A 19410-nucleotide genomic window follows, 5' to 3' on the forward strand; every position below is an offset into this window, starting at 1 on the left:
AGGAACCTCCACACTGCTTTCCAGAGCGGCTGCACCAATTTGCATTCGCAAGGGCCATTTTTAAATGTTGTTCACCTCTCTTGTGTTGTCGAAGGGAAAATGAATCACCTTTCTTCGCTGTAAATAAAGGGGAAACTTTTGTATGGGCATGTGTCTTGTGCACACCGATACCTTGGAGGCTCCGGGGGTCGACAACTTGCCCCCAGTGCAATGAATTCCAAATTAACTAAGCTTGCTATGTGTCTGGAGAACTCTTACTGGATGATCCACCTGTACCTGGTTCTCCTCTCTTTGCGTGTCTTATTTCTTATCTCTTCATTTTGTTGTGCTCTGCTTTTTCCACCCCTGTATCTCTTGCTCCCTTTGGCAAAGTTGCTGTACGTTAACCTCATCCGTGCACACGTCAATGCCAGGTTTAAGTCCAGGCACATAATTGCCTCAGAATGTAACAGGGATGACCAATAACTGATAACGATTTCTTCTGCTTCTGCAGCCCAGCAGGTGGAGAATGAGGCCTTCTCGGGGGAGGGAAGGGAAGAGGAAGGGGGATTGTTGTCACCTTCTCCATCAGCCTTCCGTGTGCGGCCACACCTTGTCTTTGGCACTAGCGTCTGGGGTCCATTTTGTAACTTGAACGAAGCAAACCAAGCACAGTGGAATATGCTCACCTTCACTACACACACACACACTCACACAGTTTCCCAAAGGAAAGGGCAGATTTTCACCATCTTGACTTTTGCCGTGTTATGTAAACAGGTTTTCAAGTTATGCCGTCACAAACCTCTCTGTGGGTGATGTTATGTCAGTGTTTTGGGGTTTTCTTGTTCCTGGAGGCTTTCTTCTTCCAAAACCAGGAAGAGAAAAAGTGAGAACTAGAATTTATGCTTTGAGCAAACTGAGGACACGGCAAACAAAAGTTACTAAATGAATACAATGTTTAAGCGATGCCCCTGCATTCTATGCTGAGATTTCTCCAACTTGATCGAATTTGTGAAATGCTGCAAAACCAAAAATCTGTCTCCTCGTTACATAATATGTCAGAGTCAGACATCAGTCTAAGCTTCATTCTTCTGGCTCTCAGAAGCATTTTAACAACAAAAACCTCGTAGATTTGGTACGTTTTATAGAACATTGCTATTAAATTGACTGAATCGATCAACTTTAGTATATGTCCTCAGTGGTATTAAGGAAAATTGTGAAAATTGTGTGTTTTATTTTTTTTTTATTTTATTTTTTTGAGTTTATTTATTTTGAGAGAGACAGAGATAGCACAAGTTGGGGAAGGGCAGAGAGAGAGAGAGAGAGAGAGAATCCCCAGCAGGTTCCATGTTGCCAGCACAGAGCCCCATGCGGGGCTTGAACTCACGAAACTGAGATCATGACCTGAGCCAAAACCAAGAGTCGGATGCTTAACCAACTGAGCCCCCCAGGCACCCCCATGTGTGAGTATTAAATATGTGTTGATGGCCAGGATGCAGGCACAGTGCTTTCCCCTGGAGGCAGGTGTGCAGTGGAGTAAAGCGTCCAGTGCCTCTTAGCTCAGGTTCACGATCTCTTTAAATCATGGAGGCTGGAGGCCAGGAGCCCAGAAGCCAGCAGCTGCCCGGTCGCTGTCTAGCCGTGTGAACAGAACCCCACAGGGAACACCTCTGCCCGTCAGTCCTCCCAGTGTGAAATGAGACAGCTCTTCCCTCTTTCCCACACAGATTAATTTTAAGAACAAAATTGGATCATAGAGGCAACATATTTATTTGTAAACGTAAGTGCCCATCATGATCCCAGGTTTAGACAGTTCACCAGCAGGGAGTAAACAAGGTATGAGAGGCAGAACCAAGCTCTGCCTTGGAAGAGTCACATAAACGCCTTTTAGCCTTTGTCTGGGGTAGAACATCATGCCTCCTGTTGGCAGTTTTCCTTTTTCCTTCTCTTCTAGTAGCAATTGATCTGAGGTCAAAAAAAAAAACCAAAAAAAAAAAACCCTGACATTATTTCTTAATGGAATTGCTCTTGGGAAACCACAACTATAGAGGACAATTTAATCCCAGGATATTTGGCAAAGCGCCCCATCCCCAGAGCAAGAAAGTGTAACAGGTGCACCATGAGAGCAGATTCCTTGGTGAGCCTGCTTTACAAATGGTTCACTGCTGGGGGCAGCTGGGTGGCTCAGTCTGTTAAGCGTCCGACTTCAGCACAGGTCATGATCTCACAGTTCATGGGTTCAAGACCCACGTCAGGCTCTGTGCTGACAGCTCGGAACCTGGAGCCTGCTTCGGATTCTGTGTCTCCCTCTCTCTCTGGCCCTTCCCCACTTGTGCTCTCTCTCGCTCTCACTCTCTCTCTCTCTCTCTCAAAAATAAATACACATTGAAATTTTTTAAACATTGATTCACTGTGCTTGAGAAGCAAATTCTGGAAGCAGTTTCTTTGTGTGATCTTTTAATACGGCACATTGGTGACTGGGCTGAATCAAGAAGTAGCTTTTGAAAGGTTTCTCGGTTTTCCAAGGTAGGCTAGCGACAGCCTCTTTGCGGTAGGTGCTACTTGGGGCCTTCTGGGAGCTTCGTAGGGTTGACCTGGGGTTTCCCCGCTGAAAGAAACCGCTAACGTTGCGCTCACCTTCCTGCTTCAGCCCTTACAGGTCGGTACACCCAGAGGCCAGGGGGCACCTGAGCGAGGCGCTGACAGAAGACACAGGAGTCGGGACCAGTGTGGCCGGAAGCCCCCTCCCCCTGACCACAGGAAATGAGAGCCTGGACATCACCATTGTCAGGCACCTTCAGTATTGCACCCAACTCGTTCAGGTGGGCTCGGCGACTATGTTTGTTTTAGACCCCAGGCGCTTTATGCACCAAGAATGTGTGCTGCCTTTTTTCAGTTTTGCCAGAGAAATGAACATTCAGGAATATGAGAACAAGCCTGCTTCGCTTTGGGCCGACTCGAAAGTTCTGATGGCCCTGGCCATCCTCCCTGAACCCTGGGTTTTCTATCTTGAAACCTAGCTCTCCGCACTCGAACATGCAATAGGTTAGCTCTTGATTTCAAATCATTTGCCAAAAGAGAAGAGTAACGTGACTAAGGGGAAAAAAATTGCATTGTGCCATCTACAAACGGGTGGACTTCGAAAGCCAGTGTTACAGGGCACACGGTAGTGTGAATATTGTCACTCCACCTGGACGGCTAAAGGCGAAATGGTGCAGGATGTAAGCACGGTTTCCCAGATCTTGAATAAGTACGTATTAGCAGCGAGAAAGAATAGTTCCAGAGGCCATTATCGTTGCCAGGTAGGCGCTCGTTCTGGGACGCCATGGGACTTGTTTTTCTTCTCATTTCAGGCTACTTACCTGTTAAGATTTTGCAACAGTGAAGTGGATATTTTGAAATTCTTTGGTTGCAGGAAGTGCGTTAGCTCCCTTGAACAAAGTGCTCCCCACCTCCTGCCCCAAGCATCTCCTTAAATACTTCCTCCTCGCCTGGTTGCTTGTCTTCCCCAGCCTGTTTGCATGTGTGGGGAACAGGATGAGAATGTGAAAGCAAATGTGTAATGGTCTTCAGGGGGATTGGCCAGACAGGAAGGGTGCAAAACTTAAATAAATAAATAAATAGTCAATCAATCAATCATGCTCCTAAGAGCATGGGACCAAGTGGCAGAGAAGAGGCAGGGTAAGGAGGAGGGGGGTCCCAGAGAGGCCAGAAGTGGGTTAGTGTGCTTTTTCCATAATGCACTTGTGATGAGATGGAGAATATACTTTTCCTCCGTGAACAAACAACCCCAGAGTCACCTCAGACACTGTGGGAAACTGGTTGGCAATTACGACTCTTACCGCTAGGTTGGCCAACATCCCAGTTGATCTCTTCTGTTGACTGTTGAATTTGCCAGCCATTTACTGGCAACCAATCTGGCAGAAGGTCCAGTGGTTTTTTTCTGACCAAAATGGGAAAGGGTTGTTGTTTGCTTATAACTATTCTCTATCCAACCACTTGAATAAGATGGTTTTCACAACTCTTCGTCCTTGCTGAGCCTGATTCTGTGCTGAGCACACTACCTGTTGGCACTGTAGAGGTAAAGTCATTATCTTGTGAGACATAAGAGAATTCTCTTCCATGAAGGAATGAATGTTTTCTCTCAAAGACTAATTGACAAGCAATATTCAGTGCAATGCAGTTCGTGAGTTTGAGCCCTACATCAGGCTCTGTGCTGACAGTGCACAGATCCTGTTCGGGATTCTCTCTCTCTCTCTCTCTCTCTCTCTCTCTCTCTCTGCCCCTCCCCTGTGCACTGTCTCTCAAAAAATAAATAAACTAAAAAAAATTTAAAAATATTCAGTGCAGCGTTCTTCCCGATACTCAGACCAGACCATGGTCATGACAAGTCAGCCCCACTGTGGGGAAAATCAGCATCAAAAAAACAGAAGAGGCACACGTACAGAGATGTAAAGGATTAAGGATTAGAAACGTAATTTCTAACTCACACCCACTGCCGCATCGGTGAGTTTACATCTTCATTCGGAATGTAATTGCAAAGAGAAAAAAACAGGCATCCCATGTGGACCATATGTTATGCCTGAAGTCAGTTCACTTCTACTTGTATCTACATATGTGAAAGGCATCAGCACATAATTGCCACACTAGGCTCGGAGATTGGAAATCATATGTGCATAGAATCTACATGGTTTAGACAGGGGAGGATGGCAGTACAGGTCAGCTCCCTGCATCCATACCCACCAGGTGACTGGACAGGTCTCTGAGGCACACAGAAAGGTCTAGAACCTTCAGGCAACAAGTGACTTCTGTCCTCTCTCATGCCCTTTACTCTTGTGACCTGCACTCAAATGAAATCAGTTACTATTTATGTGGCCTTGGGCATGCTACCGGACCTCTCTGTGCCTCAGTTTCCCCAGCAATAAAATGGAACATCAACAGTACCCACCTCCTAGGGTGGTGGTGAGCAATGACATGAGCTAATACATGGGCTCAGACCAGTGCCTGGTACATAATCAGCACTCATTAATTAGAATGAGAAAGCCTTGATTATAATCATGATTATTATACCACACATTCTTCATTTCCAGCTTGAAAACAAGAAAAGAAATCCGTGCTGGGAAAAATTACTACTTGGGAAAGCAATCTTTTTTTATCTGTGTTAGCACACAGATAAGCAGCCTGAATATGCCTTCAAAGTTTCAAAGAGGATTTACAGAGCCTCAACTTGATAATAACCTTGTGGCTCTATCAGTGAAAAAATCCCAGAATCCACACAGGCACGGAAAAAGTTGAGAGGCAACAAAAACACGTGTGATTTCGTCGGGTGTTGTAACTGGCACAGAACGAGGAACGTTCTCACACCGGCACAGAGCACCGTGCAGGTGTATTTAGCGTGACGGCCATGTGGGGAAGGACGGGGTTGGGTCGGGAAACCTCCGCTGACGACAGTGGGCGTGATTGACACGGCGGCTTCGTTTGTTTCATCAGCAAATTGTTTTCTCGAGCAAAACCCCATTTGTGGCGAGCAACCTCTTGGAGAAGCTTTCTCGGCAAGTCCAGGTGATGGAGAAACTGTCAGCCGTCAGCGATGAGAACATAGGGAACATCAGTTCTGTCATTGAAGGTAAGCACGTGTGTGCCACGCCCCCAGCCTCTCCCTTGCTCCGTGGGGCCGGCAGGAAGGCATAACAGTGGAGGCATGGCCAGTGTCCAGTGCCCACCAGAGTGGACTGGTGCCATCTCGTTAACACTGCGCCTCAGCCTTCGGAGTCGAACCAGCAGAACACGGTTTTTTCCATGGGGCCAGCCCCCCACCTCCGGAAGTCAGACACCCGTGTCTAAGCAGAACCAGCGTGCGCCTCGCAGGCAGTCTCACGGACTTTTTCTGCCAGCGCGGTTCCCTTTGGGGGGACAGGCGACCGGGACCGTGCTTGTGCCGTGTTGCTGGTGAAGACACAGCTCCCACAGCAGCTGACTGGCAAAGGCAGGACACTCCCCAGCTGTCCTTGGAAAAGGTAGAAATACGCCGGCAGGCTCTCAGGAAAGTCCCCGGTTCCAAGAGGGTTAGGTGGAGAACTTGACGTGGGGAAGCTGCCTTTGAACTTGCGTGGTCTGGCCACGGCGCTCTTTATAAAGACAGGAGTTTTCGTCTTTGTTCACAGCACACATCCCGTGGAGGTAGTGGGGTGCCAGACTCTTCTCTGGGTCGCTCAGACCCAGCCTAGAAGAGACCTCCCTGTAGGTTCCCGTTTTAGATTTGTGCCTCCCGCATCCAGTCCTCCTGGGAGCCGGTGACCTCGGCAGGTGTCTGAGAGGCGTAAAAGGGGACAGGAAGCCGAGGACGCAAGTGACTCGCGTCCTCCCGGCTCCCAGGCACCTCCTCATGGTCCCAACCGCATGAGGTCACGACCTCACGGTCACTGACCATGTGCTGCCTACACGGTGCTCTTTGCCATTTCAGCCGGAGAGCCCCCCCGCCCCAGGCGGGTGTCACACTCCCCCAGCCCACCTCCTGATGTGTTACGGCCCCTTCAGAAACATCTCCTGAGGGGTGATTCTCTGATCCTGTAGCCGGGTTTGCAGGAAAGTTACGGCGGGGGGGAGATGGTGAGAGCATCTTCCGAGAGGAGGGCTGCTGGGTTTTCTCTCACCGAAAGCAAACAGCTTTGCCTTTGCTGTGTTTTCTTTGCCGCCCGGGCTAGATGACCTCCCGGTCATAAGTTCCTTGCCCTTTAGAAAATCTGCCAACTACAGAGGAATCTCGTAGTTCCAGTTAAAAAACAGTCTTTAGGGGCGCCTGGGTGGCGCAGTTGCTCGAGCAGCCGACTCCAGCTCAAGTCATGATCTCACGGTTCGTGGGTTCGAGCCCCGCGTCGGGCTCCGGGCTGACAGCTCGGAGCCTGGAGCCTGCTTCGGATTCTGTGTCTCCCTCTCTCTCTGACCCTCCCCCACTCATGCTCTGTCTCTCTCTTTCTCAAAAATAAATAAACATTAAAAAAATAATTTTAAGCCACAGTCTTTAGGGGATGCCTGGCTGGCTCGTTCGGTGGAACAAGGAGACTGTGGTTCTCCAGGTCATGAGTTCAAGCCCCACGTTGGGTGTGGAACCTACTTAAAAAAAAAATTTAGAGGCGCCTGAGTGGCTCAGTCCGTTAAGCATCCAACTCTTGATCTCACAGTTCACAGGATTGAGCCCTGTGTCAGGCTCTGTGCTGACAGTGCAGAGACTGCTTGGGATCCTCTCTCTCTCTCTTCCCCTCCCCACCCCCCCACTGTATCTCAAAATCAGTAAATATTTTTTTTATGTAAAAACCACAGTCTTGGGGCTCCTGGGTGGCTCAGTTGGTTAAGCATCTGACTTTGGCTCAGGTTATGATCTCATAGTTCATGGGTTCGAGCCCCGCATCAGGCTCTCTGTTGTCAACACACAGCCTGCTTTGGATCCTCTGTCCCCACCTCTCTCTCTGCCCCTCCACCGCTCTCTCTCTCTCTTTCTCTCAAATTAAAAAAAAAAAAATTAAAAAAACTTTTAAAAACCACCATCTTTAAAAAAGGGGGGGGGCAGTGATGACTGCCCCACCCCCACACAGGCGCATCTCTTCATCTGCTCCGTTCCAACTGTGTGTTGGGGGTGGGGGTTGCTCTTCTTTTCCAGCCATCCCAGAATTTCACAAAAAGCTGTCTTTGCTGTCATTCTGGACGAGGTGCTGCAGCCCGGTGGGGGTCTACCACAGCTCGGCTGACAGAGTGATGAAGCAGCTGGAAGCCAGCTTTGCCAGAACCGTCAACAGAGAATATCCAGGACTCGCAGACCCAGGTACAGGGCAGGGGCGGGGAGGAAGGGGTCCGCCGTTTGGTTTGAGAGCGAGCACTGGCGGGCTGCCCCTCACCGCTTCCCCAGCAGCTAGCCCTGGAGAAAAGGCTCTCCGGAGAAGACGTCATCTGTCCATCATCTACTCTAAGAAAAGAAAGAGCACGAACGTGTTCCAACTCAGAATCTCAGTGGTGACTTTTAAAAGCACTGTGCGTCCGTGTTGCTGTGTAGGTGGCTGTATATGTTTTTCATTAAAATGTTACCAACAGGAGCGTGTCCCATGGTGGAACCACTTGGGAAACAGTTTGGCAATTTCTACTAAAGCTAAATATACCTACCCTATGATCCAGCCATTCCGCTCCTAAATATGTCAAGGGAGATAGATGCTTATAGTCACAAAAAAGGTTCATAGCACCTTTCTTCACAAGAACTGAAAATCAGAAACAACTCAAATGCCCACCAACAAGAAAATAAATGTGTTGTGTATGTGTGTGTGTGTATAATGTGTATGTATATAATATTGTATATAGGTATATATTGTGTATTTATAGCATCAGTCATACAATAGGCTATTACACAGCAATTTTTAAGAAGAATAAACTGGAAGCAACAATGTAGGTGAATCCCACAAATATTTTATTGAGTAAAAGGAACCAGATACAAACAGTATATACTGTATAATCCCATTTATATGATGTTCAAGAACAGGTAAAGCTGAGTCCTAGTGATAGAAGTCAGATTATTAGTTACCTGTGGTGGGGGTGGGGGGATCTACAGACTGAGATGGGGGCATGAGTCAACCAGGTGGGGTGCCAGCAGTGTTCTGTTCTTGACCCAACGCAGTTACACAGGTATGTATACGTACGTCCAGTAATCGTCCAGCTATTCACTGAGGACTAGCTCGTCTCGCGTACTGTGCTCTGCCGGACCCCACGGTACAAAGACAGACAGGTGGACGAATGAGTGCTCGTGGCACTTCAAAGCCTCTTTGTGTTTCTCCTTCCAAACAGTGTTTCGAACCCTGGTGTCCCAAATCCTGGACCAGGCTGAGCCTCTGCTCCCCTCCAGCCTCTCTTCGGAGGTCATCACCGTTTTCCAGTATTACGGCTACTTCACCAGCCACGGTGTGAGCGACCTAGAGAGCTACTTGAACCAGCTGGCCAAGCAAGGTGGGACGTGTTCTTTCGTTGCACCGTGTGGTGGCTCCATGTGGAGTGAGCTCTGGTCTTTTCAGTCATAGTTTTTAGGGCTGGTAACCATTTCTTCCCCCAAGTCAACAGCTGGGATGAGATCAGCCTTTTCAACGACTTCTGGACCCCTAACAGTAGTGAGCCTCTTGGCAATGAACCAGGGGTGTACCGAGAGCATCCTGATCACCCAGCAAGGATACGACATTGACCAGAAGCTGATTTAATGATGTAATTTCTTCACGAATGTATTTGCCGTTTGTGGGATCGAGCCTACAGGCAGTACTGTGTTACGTTGCCCTTTGTGGAGGCACTTTCATAACAGTCCGCAATGGGATTCACGAGAAGGCAGATGGGGCGACATGTTGGTCAGGAAAGGAGATGGAAAACCACGTCTCGGGCTGTGTCTCCGGGGAGGGTGCAGAACGGGCACCAGCACAGCGGGGTGGCCTGAAGTTCACGATTGCCCTGCTTCTCGCGTGGTGTCACATGCCGAAAATAAAATAAGCAGCTGCAATGAGAGGAAACCTCTTTGGGGGCGGAGCCAGGCGCGAGGGGCTGGGTCCTGGCTCCCCAGTCTGTGCTCTGTAAATCCACCCAGACTTCACCGCTGCCGGTGAAAGGGGGTGGGATTGCAGCGTGTTCTTTAGGAGTAGACGGGTTGGCTCAGCACCAGACTTAGCCCTTCCCTCCAGAACGCTGAACCCTGCACTGACAGGTCCGTCACAGAGCTCACATCCCAGTGAGAAGACGCACTTTCTCCCCCCGACCCGGTGCCTAAGCCAGCCCGAACACAGGAGAGTCTACGTAGCCCTCATGATGAGTAAATGCTGGTCCAGAGTTCTAGAAGGAGAACCGAGGCGGGAGACCACAGGATCTCACTTGAGGATAGTCTTCCTATCTTCTCTAAGTTTGTCACTGTCTCTAAAGCAGTTTTCTGAGTAAATTTCTCTACTGTTCAAATGACATCAATAGCAGCTGACATCCCTGAGCCTCCCCCCGACGGTCCCGGGGAAGGCGTACCTACTTACCAGTAGGAGTGGAGGAGGACCGTGGAGAAACCCAACCCTGTACATGTCTTTTTTGTTTTCTTCTTCCTTTAAATAAGAAAAAGGCCCTCATTATTTAAAAAAAAAAAAAAGACTAGAAAACAAAAAAGTACACCTAAAAATATTCAAATCACCTACTATCTTACTTTTAAAATTTAATGTATTTTTAGTTGGATATGCATGGATTTGACATTTCAAAGCTGTGATGACCTATTATAAAGCATTCAGTCCTAGCTTTTATTTGATATTATATCCCATGTTATCCTTTGAAAGTTTTTTTAGTTTTGGAGTATCCCTGCATTTGGGTGCATGCGAATATAGTTGATGATTGTTGAACAGTTAGGTTGTTTTCCGTGATTTGTTTGTTCCATTGTTATACATAATACTGTCTCGAGACCTTATGCTGTGGCATTTATTTAAAAAGCAGTGAAATGACCACAACATCCCCAGCAGCAGAAATAGGAAATTAAAGCCAAAAAAAAAAAAAATCTCAAAAATTCACTAACGTGTCCATTGAATAGTGGATGCTGTCTACTGATGGATTGTGAATTTTAGGTTATCGTTTCCCATCTGTACTGACCAGATACACTCTTATCCTAATGTTTCGGTGACAGATGCCTGCACCGGGTACTTTATGAGGGATCAGAATACATTCCTTGGTCATGGAACATCATCAGTTTGTCCAAATGGGACTCAGAATTTTATTTTTTATCGTATCATCTCCATATTCCAGCCAACCAGCTGGATTTCTCCATCGGGGCCCAGGTGCCCGAGTGCAGACAGAGAGAACATCAAGCTGGGGTCACTCGGGGCCAGGGGATTGCCAGACGGGTATGGCTAAAAGATCGGCAACAGAGTTGGCTCTCATTGGGAAGATTTTATTTGTAGTAAACTACAAGTTTACTTGTAGTTCCTTCGCTGTATATTTTTACATTTGACTATTTAATTCATCTGGAAGTTATTTTAGTGGCCGTACAAGAGAGATCTGCCTTCGCTACTCCCTATTAAGGTTTGCCATTTGCCATAATAGAGTTACTAGAATCATGCCCTTTTCTCACTAACTGAAAACATCACCTTCATCATATGCTGACTTTGCGTATGTGGGTCTGTTATTACATGTATACTTGAGTCGTATAAAAAAAAGTGAGTGTGTTACCTTACAATCAGAAAGTGAACTCTGCTTTCTTTTCACTTCCTAGTTTCCTTGATTCAGACCCTGCAGTCGCTGAGAGATGAGAAACTGCTCCAGGCCATGAGTGACCTTGCACTGGGCAGCCTCTCGGCCCAGCAGGAAGTACTCGGGACCCTGGCTGTGCTGCTGACTGGCGATAACCAGGAAGCCCGTGAGGCTGTGATGCTGTACTTGACCGCAGCCTCCAGAAACGAGCACTTCAGGGAAAAGGTAAAGCCCCAAACCACGGACATCAAGCCAGAAGCTTCTTTAATTTTCTATCATTTACTATTAATGTTTTGCCAAATGTTTCTTATAAAAAAATAACTTTCTTCTGCCTATTAATAATACATACCCTGTAACACAATTTAAACTACAAAATATACTGTAAATATTTTAGTGCCCATAAGTCCAGCCCCCAGAGAAAACTGTTAGGGATTTGGTGTACATTCCTTCTAATGTTCTTCTACGCATATGCTAACGTCTATAATTATTTTTTTTTGTTAATATTTATTTATTTTTGAGAGAGAGACAGAGTGCGAGCAGGGGAGGGGCAGAGAGAGAGGGAGACACAGAATCCGAAGCAGGCTCCAGGCTCCGAGCTGTCAGCACAGAGCCCAATGCGGGGCTCAAACTCACGGAGTGCAAGATCATGACCTCAGCCGAAGTGGGACGCTTAACCGACTGAGCCACCCAGGCGCCCCTATAATTATTTTTTTTCTTAAATGAGATCACACTGTTCTGTTGCATAACTGAGTTTTTAAATGTAATAGATCATGGTTATTTTCCTTGTTAGAACATGTTGATCTACTTCATTCTATTTGAGGGGTGAATGTGCATCTCAGGGTATGGATACTCTATAATTTATTTTCTTGTTCCGTACTGATGGGCCTTTGTGGAGATCCCAACTCTGAAAAATATCATGATGAGCATACAGGCACACACAGTTTGTGACTTGGCATCGGTCATCAAACCATTGAGTCAAAGAACAAGAATATTTTTAATTTCGAAAGCCATCACTCCTTTTTGCCAGGGGAGAGGAGGTTGACCCCTCCGTGGCTTTAATTCAGTACCAGCCGGGTGTAACAGGCATTGGCAATTCAAGCACGCAGGGGCCCCGTACAGACAGCGGCTCGGTCCCCTTTATAATCTGAACAGTTGTTCTAAAAATCAGCTCATGCCCACCCTCAGATCAGCTCAGTAAAATCAAAGTTGGCCCCTTCTTGTCCTGGGAAAGGTCAAATGTTGACAGCTGAGAAGAGCTTAACTTCTCTGAGGTGTCAGCTAAGCTGGGGAATGGTGGGATGTTTGTGTCTCCACAAGACCTTCCATTCTAAGGTCATCTGGGCCCAAGAGCAGGGACTTCATGTTCTTCTTTCCTACAAAGCTCCAGTCTTTTACTGGGATTTGCTCAACAGGCTGTTCTATGGGCCAATCATCCTCACTCTACTGAAGAGAGAGGAGGAAAATTAAAGGCGTGTGACCGCTGCTGGTAGCAGCCTATACAGACACAGTCTTCTGTGCGTGGGATCATGGTGCCCTTTGGTCATGACAAGTGCCCTTTGGTCATGACAAGGACCCATGGTCTAGCGTCTCCTTAGATAAAGGCAGCCTGGGGCACCTGGGTGTCTCAGTCGGTTGGGCATCCAACTCTTGATTTCGGCTCAGGTCATGATCTCACGGTCCATAGGATGGAGCCCCCCATCAGACTCTGTGCTAACGGCGTGGACCCTGTGTGGGATTCTCTCCTCCTCTCTCTGCCCCTCCCCCACTTGCTCTCTCCGTTTTACAATAAATAGATAAACATCAAAAATTAAAAAACAACACAGAAAACAGTAGCAACCACAGCAATTACAACACAGCCCTTCTTTGGCTCTTCTGTATGCGCCTTCTACTTTTAGGGCACATGCCACTGGCCACATGCTCTCTCTTTATTCCAGTTCAGCTCTCATTGTTATGCCCTTGGATTCGTTTTCCACGAAAGAGTGTCCCCTTGCAGATGGCTTAGACGACACACTAGTTAAGAAGCTAGAAACTTAGGTACCACCTAGAAATGTTGGACCCACCGTGCCCAAACCTTGAGTTCTTTCCATTTTTTCTTGTATGAAATAGCAAACGTTGGCACATTAATTCTGTACTCACATGTGAAGGGCTAAAGCAAATATAAAAATACCTAGGTGAGAGCTGGTTTTTCTATAAATCTTGAACCTTTGAAAACCCGTAGCTACTGAAACTAAAAGTTGTAGGTTGGTTCACTTTTGATGCTTTTTGCTCCCCCACCCCAAACAAGTAGAAGATGTCCATCCTTTCCAGTTGTACCGTTGTGTTGGGATGTTGTTTCTCCAATCATCTGGGACTTGCCAGAGGAGATGCTCGCTGTCCTGTTCAGTGTCAGGGACTTCTTGCTTAACAGCACAGCTTCTCTTGGCTTCTTAGAACTCCTACCAATTGTGGGGCACCTGGGTGGCTCAGTCGGTTAAACGTCCGACTTCAGTTCCGGTCACGATCTCATGGTTTGTGGGTTGAGCCCCACGTCGGGCTCTGCACTGACAGCTCGGAGCCTGGAGCCTGCTTTGGATTCTGTGTCTCCCTTTCTCTCTGCCCCTCCCCTGCTTGTGCTCTCTCTCTCTCTCTCTCTCTCGCTCTCTCTCTCTCATAAATAAATATTAAAAAAAATAACTCTTATCGATCCAAATGTCACAGCAGCCACCTCTTCTTGGGCCACTGCTCAAACCCAAGTGAGCAAGATGCTGCTTACGTGTCCTGTGAGATGGTATATCTCTGCAAGGCACAGAGAAGTGCCACATGCTTTCTCAGGCCGGGGAACAGCGCCCAGTTCCCACTCAAGCCAGCAGAGTTACGGGCTTCATGCTCACAGAGACAGTGTGGTCCAGAAGTCCCATCTACAGATCCTGTTCCTGGGGCACCTGGGTGGCTCAGCTGGTTAAGCGTTCGACTCTTGGCTTGCGCTCAGGTCATGATCTCACGGTTCATGGATCGAGCCCCATGTTAGGCTCTGTGCTGGTGGTACAGAGCCTGCTTAGGATTCTCTCTCTCTCCCTCTCTCTCTCTCTCTCTCTCCCTCTCCCTGTCTCTCCTCCTCCCCCGCTCATATAGGCACACTCTCTCTCAAAATAAATAGATAAATAAACATTCAAAAAACAAAACAGGGGCACCTCGGTGGCTCAGTCGGCTGAGCATCCGACTTTGGCTCAGGTCATGATCTCACGGTTTGTGGGTTCAAGCCCCATGTCAGGCTCTGTGCTGACAGCTCAGAGCCTGGAGCCTGCTTCAGATTCTGTGTCTCCCTCTCTGCCCTTCCTCTGCTCGTGGCTTGTGCTCTCTCTCTCTCTCTCACTCTCTCACTCTCTCAAAAACAAAAAAACATTGAAAAAAAAATTAAAACAAAACAAAACAAAGATCCCATTACCAGCGGTGGACTGACCGGGCCCCCATGCAGCACTTCATCCCTCTTGAATCAGTGTCATGCAAACATGCCTGAGAGGAAGAACCATTTAAGTTGTTTTTGGCCAGTTAAGCCTTGGAATGTATGCTTTGCACAACGGGTTAAACTTTGGTTAGGTGGTTAAAGCTTGGAAGCTCTTAGGAGGGGTACAGGAGGGAAATGGACGGGGAAAATGGAGAAGCATCATGTGCTAAAGTTCATCCACTTTACAATTTTCACAAGGGCTGGCTCTGGAGGTCAAAAACCCATTGATGATAACTACGCAAAAGCCTAAGTGAAATGGGACATTTAATATGATTGTTACTCACAACAGCCAAAAAGTGGAAACAGTCCAAATGTCCATCGGCTGACGAGTGTGCAAAATGTGATCTGTCCCTACAGAGGAATATGATGCAACACACAAGGAATTCTGACTCGTGCTGGAGGAACCTTGAACACATCTGGCTAGTGAAAATGCAAGACGTAAAAGGCCACATGTTATGTGATTCCGTTCCCGCAAAATGTCCAGACTAGGGAAATGCAGAGAGAGAGAGGGATCAGTGGTTGCCAGGAACTAGAGGGAGGAGACCAGGGGAATGACTGCCCAAGGGTACAGGATTTCTTTTTAGAGTCATGGAAATGATCTGGTCCCTTTCTCTTAGTACCAACTAAAAATAAACTTTATTACTAAAAAAAAAAAAAAAGGAAAAAGAAAATGATCTGGAATTAGGTAGTGGTGATGTTTTGTGAGTGTATGAAAAACCACTGGGCCATACACTTTCAAGGGTGAATATTATGGTATGTGAATTATATCTCCATATTTTTTAAGGGTGGGGCTGTTCTTGGGGTGCCTGGGTGGCTCAGTCGGTTAAGCGTCCGACTTCGGCTCAGGTCATGATCTCACGACCCGTGAGTTCAGGCCCCGCGTCGGGCTCTGTGCTAACAGCTCAGAGCCTGGAGCCTGTTTCAGATTCTGTGTCTCCCTCTCTCTCTCTCTGACCCTCCCCTGTTCATGCTCTGTCTCTGTCTCAAAAATAAATAAACGTTAAAAAAAATTTAAGGGTGGGGCTGTTGTCCAGCACTGAGAAACTAGGCTGTGTCTCATCACAACTGGGAGGGACCACCACAGTGCTAGGTGCCATCCCATGAGCAAACACATCAGCAGGTGTTTGGTTACACTTTCAAGCTCTTTCATCCAGGCACGATGGTGGCACCAGAGTTGATGGGTGCTCACTCAGCGCAGGGTATCATTCTAGGTGCTATAAGGAATCAAATAAGATTAAAAAACAAAAAAAAACACAAGATCTTCATCTTTTAGGGAGCTTCAACAGAAATGGAGTCACTGTTGTATCTCCTATAAACAAATACATGAATACGCAGATGTATATAAGAATAACAGTAACGCTACAGCTCTATTTATCGAGGCCTTACTTCGTGCTAAGACCGGATTTCAGTCCTTGACATGTGTCACCATGTGGAAGAATCAGAAAGGCCTGTGAGTGGCTTTTGATTCTACTCACTTTGCAGATTGACAGACTAAGGCACAGGAAGTTAAGTAAAATTCCAGAAGCACACGTGAGCAAGTTGAGAGAGTAGAAATAGATATAAACACAGGCGTACATATGTGTACATACGTAACGATAATTAGGTCAACGTAAGTCATAGGAAATCAGAAAGATAGTAGAGAAACGGTCACATAGTGGTTGGTGACGCAGGGCCTGGGTCTTAAGCCAGCTTAAAAGATAATTGGGCGGGGGGGCAGCGCCTGGGTGGCTCAGTCTGTTAAGCGTCCAACTCTTAATTTTGGCTGAAATCTAACCCATCCTTCCCGGTCCAGGTCGAGTATCATTTTCGTGCACCGTGTCCTGGCACTTTGGAAGGTGGCTTTCTTCCACGCGATTCACTTAGCGTCTCGCAGCTTCTGTGGAGACACATTCCTTCCCTACAGACCCTTCTGCAATCTTAGCACTTGCGCTAGACCTCAGGGGCTCTTGAATGCTGGAAACATAACTTTGGACCTTCCAGCTTCATAGTCCACAGAGTCTGTGACCTGATAGAGTAATGGATTGAATTCAGAGACAGTTCTTTTAGTAAACATGAATTGTTATGGATTTTTTTTCTTTTTTTCTTTTTTTTTTTTTGTGCTCTGAAGGTCATATGAAATGTCTCGTTTTATCTATAGTTTAGGTCCGGGAGTAAAAGTGATGCCTCTGAAACTGCAAACACATCAAAATGTCCTCACGAGGTCCCTCCCTCTCTTCCAGGCCTTGCTGTATTACTGTGAGGCACTGACAAAGGCAAACCCCCAGCTCCAGAAGGCAGCCTGCCTGGCCCTGAAAAGCTTGCAGGTAAGATCCAGTCTCCGAGGCCCCGGCAGTTCAGCTCTGAGCAAGTCTAGGCCAAGTGCACCCAACAGCTTTCTTCCCATACTTGGGGGCACCTGTCTTACCTCCTTCACGGTGGGAACTGTGTATTCATTTGGGGGTCTTTTCTTAAAACTCTATTTTAATGTTTATTTCTGAGAGAGAAACAGAGAGTAAGTGGGGGAGGGGCAGAGAGCGAGGGAGACACAGAATCCGAAGTGGGTTCCAGGCTCTGAGCTGTCACCACAGGGCCCGATGCGGGGCTCGAACCTACGAAGGGAACCAACTACAAGATCATGACCTGAGCCAAGGTCAGATGCTTAATCGATTGAGCCACCCAAGCGCCCTGGGGGTCTTTTCTTTAAATAGTAGCTAAATGTGACTTTGTTTCCTTAGGGTTGATCATTTTCCAAATGAAATAATTATGTGTTTCAGCAGCCCGCAGCCCAGAAATGGATAGCTTACCCCAAAAAAAGAGTTGATAGGATGATTTCACCAATTTTTCTTGTGTACAAGAAAGAACAGGGACAAATAAAAATTGTAAGGAAATACTGAAATTCAATGTGCTGATAAATTCCCAGATGCTTCCTCATGATCTATCTGCTTTAACAAGCAGCTCACCCTTCCTTTTTTTTTAAATTTTTTTAATGTTTATTCATTTTTGAGAGACAGAGAGCAATGGGGGAGGGGCAGAGAGAGACACAGAGGATCTGAAGCAGGCTCCTTGTTAAGAGTGGAGAGCCCAATGGGGATCTCGAACCCACAAACCCCAAGACCACAACCCAAGCTGAAGTTGGACATCCAACTGACTGAGCCACCCAGGCACCCCAGCAGCTCACCCATCTTAAGTGTGTCAGGGGGACATGTCACTGAGCAGTGACAGGGCTAAAATGTAAATGAAACAAAGGCTGAGAATTCCCAACATTAGAGACTTTGCCTTTCAGGGTGCCCAGCTGGCTCAGTCAGAGGGGTGTGCAACTTGGAGTCATGAGTTTGAGTCCCAGGTTGACCGTAGAGATTACTTAAGGAAATTAAAAGGAAGGAAGGAAGGAAGGAAGGAAGGAAGGAAGGAAGGAAGGAGAAAGAAAGAAAGAAAGAAAGAAAGAAAGAAAGAAAGAAAGAAGAAAAGAAAAGAAAGTTTGCCTTTCAGTAGGAAAGATTTAATGTTCAACCTACCTTAAATCATCAAAAATAAGACTAGTCACTTTTCAGAAAAAGATAAAGTCACACCTTCAAACTTGCTAAAATCTTGGATGGCCGCATGGGACAAGGAGCAGGACCTGTAGCCGGATGGGCATGAAGAGAGGGGTTAATATTCTCAAAAGAAATCTCATGACCTGTGCAGAAAAACAGCTCTGGGAAATATAGCCTTCCTTGTCACGTGCTGAAAAATACCTTATGTGGCCAAGAGAGCCCACAGTGACTGCTGTTTATTTGAGTGGCCTCCTGGTGCCCGTGACATCTCAGAGACGATGGCTGTGACACAGAGCTAATGGAAACAAAGTCACCAGGGTACAGTGAACTGCGTCCGCTTCTGTGGATTTGCACAGTGTGAACGTGACAGTAAAAGCAACAGTTTTAACTCCAGCAGATCTCAAGTCTGAGAGCCCCGATTCCTCCACTGTTCTCTTTTCTTCCAGAAAATATGATCCTTTGTGCTGGACAAAACACCTCTTTTTAAACCATCCCCAGCCTCCCAGCTCCTGAAAGGGGCTCTGGGCAGCACGGTGTGAAAAACAGTGTGGACACGGGGGTTTCATCCACCCAAACCAATCAACTCTAGCTAACCTGTCAGGGAAAACATCATCATCATCATTATCATTATTATCATTATTTTATTTTTATCGTTACTATTATTAGTAGTACTTAGTTAATGCTAGCAAGCAGAGAGCCACATTTTTCTGTTACCAAACTGGACCCAAATGAGAGATCGAGATCCTCAAACCAAGAGGCCCTCGAAGTTCGGGCCCCTCATCTGTTTCTCTGGGCTAAGAGCCTGTGGTCTGCCCGTGCTGCTCACTGCCACTGACCCCTCTGTCACCGGCACCAGGGCTCTCTGCGCCTGGCTTCCTTCCAGAAGGAGAATCGCCATCTCGCAATCTGGTCCCTCAGCTCGTCAGAACCTCAGCGGAAGCATCTGGGTCTGGCCGCAGGCGTGCCCCACGCCGTGGTGTCCGTGGAAACGCGGTGCTAGGCCCTCCTCTGCCTGCACGCGTCCTCTCCCGGGGGTGTCTGTCATCTTCCCCGGGCCAATGACGCCCCCCGCCCCGGTTTCCAGGCCGGGTCTTCCCTCGCTGGCACGTGCCCCGCTGGATGCGGGGCGTCCCTGCTGGGAAGTCATCTCCGACCGGCACCCAGCTCGCCCACCTCAGTGGGGGGTGCAGCTCGTCCGTGCCCCTC

At 47.4% G+C, this 19410-nt stretch overlaps 1 protein-coding gene across 1 annotated transcript in view; it reads left to right on the forward strand.

Annotated features, from left to right (window-relative positions):
* RIPOR2 (RHO family interacting cell polarization regulator 2) overlaps positions 1-19410 on the forward strand; it is a 98971-nt gene that overhangs the window by 72518 nt on the left and 7043 nt on the right. Inside the window, exons 14-19 of the mRNA XM_049611338.1 lie at positions 2592-2801; positions 5470-5605; positions 7637-7798; positions 8806-8964; positions 11231-11433; positions 16912-16995. Of these exons, the coding sequence (XP_049467295.1) occupies positions 2592-2801; positions 5470-5605; positions 7637-7798; positions 8806-8964; positions 11231-11433; positions 16912-16995 (954 nt within the window). The remainder of the gene's footprint in view (positions 1-2591; positions 2802-5469; positions 5606-7636; positions 7799-8805; positions 8965-11230; positions 11434-16911; positions 16996-19410) is intronic.

The sequence above is a fragment of the Panthera uncia genome, assembly GCF_023721935.1.
Source record: "Panthera uncia isolate 11264 chromosome B2 unlocalized genomic scaffold, Puncia_PCG_1.0 HiC_scaffold_25, whole genome shotgun sequence".
Taxonomy (NCBI): domain Eukaryota; kingdom Metazoa; phylum Chordata; class Mammalia; order Carnivora; family Felidae; genus Panthera; species Panthera uncia.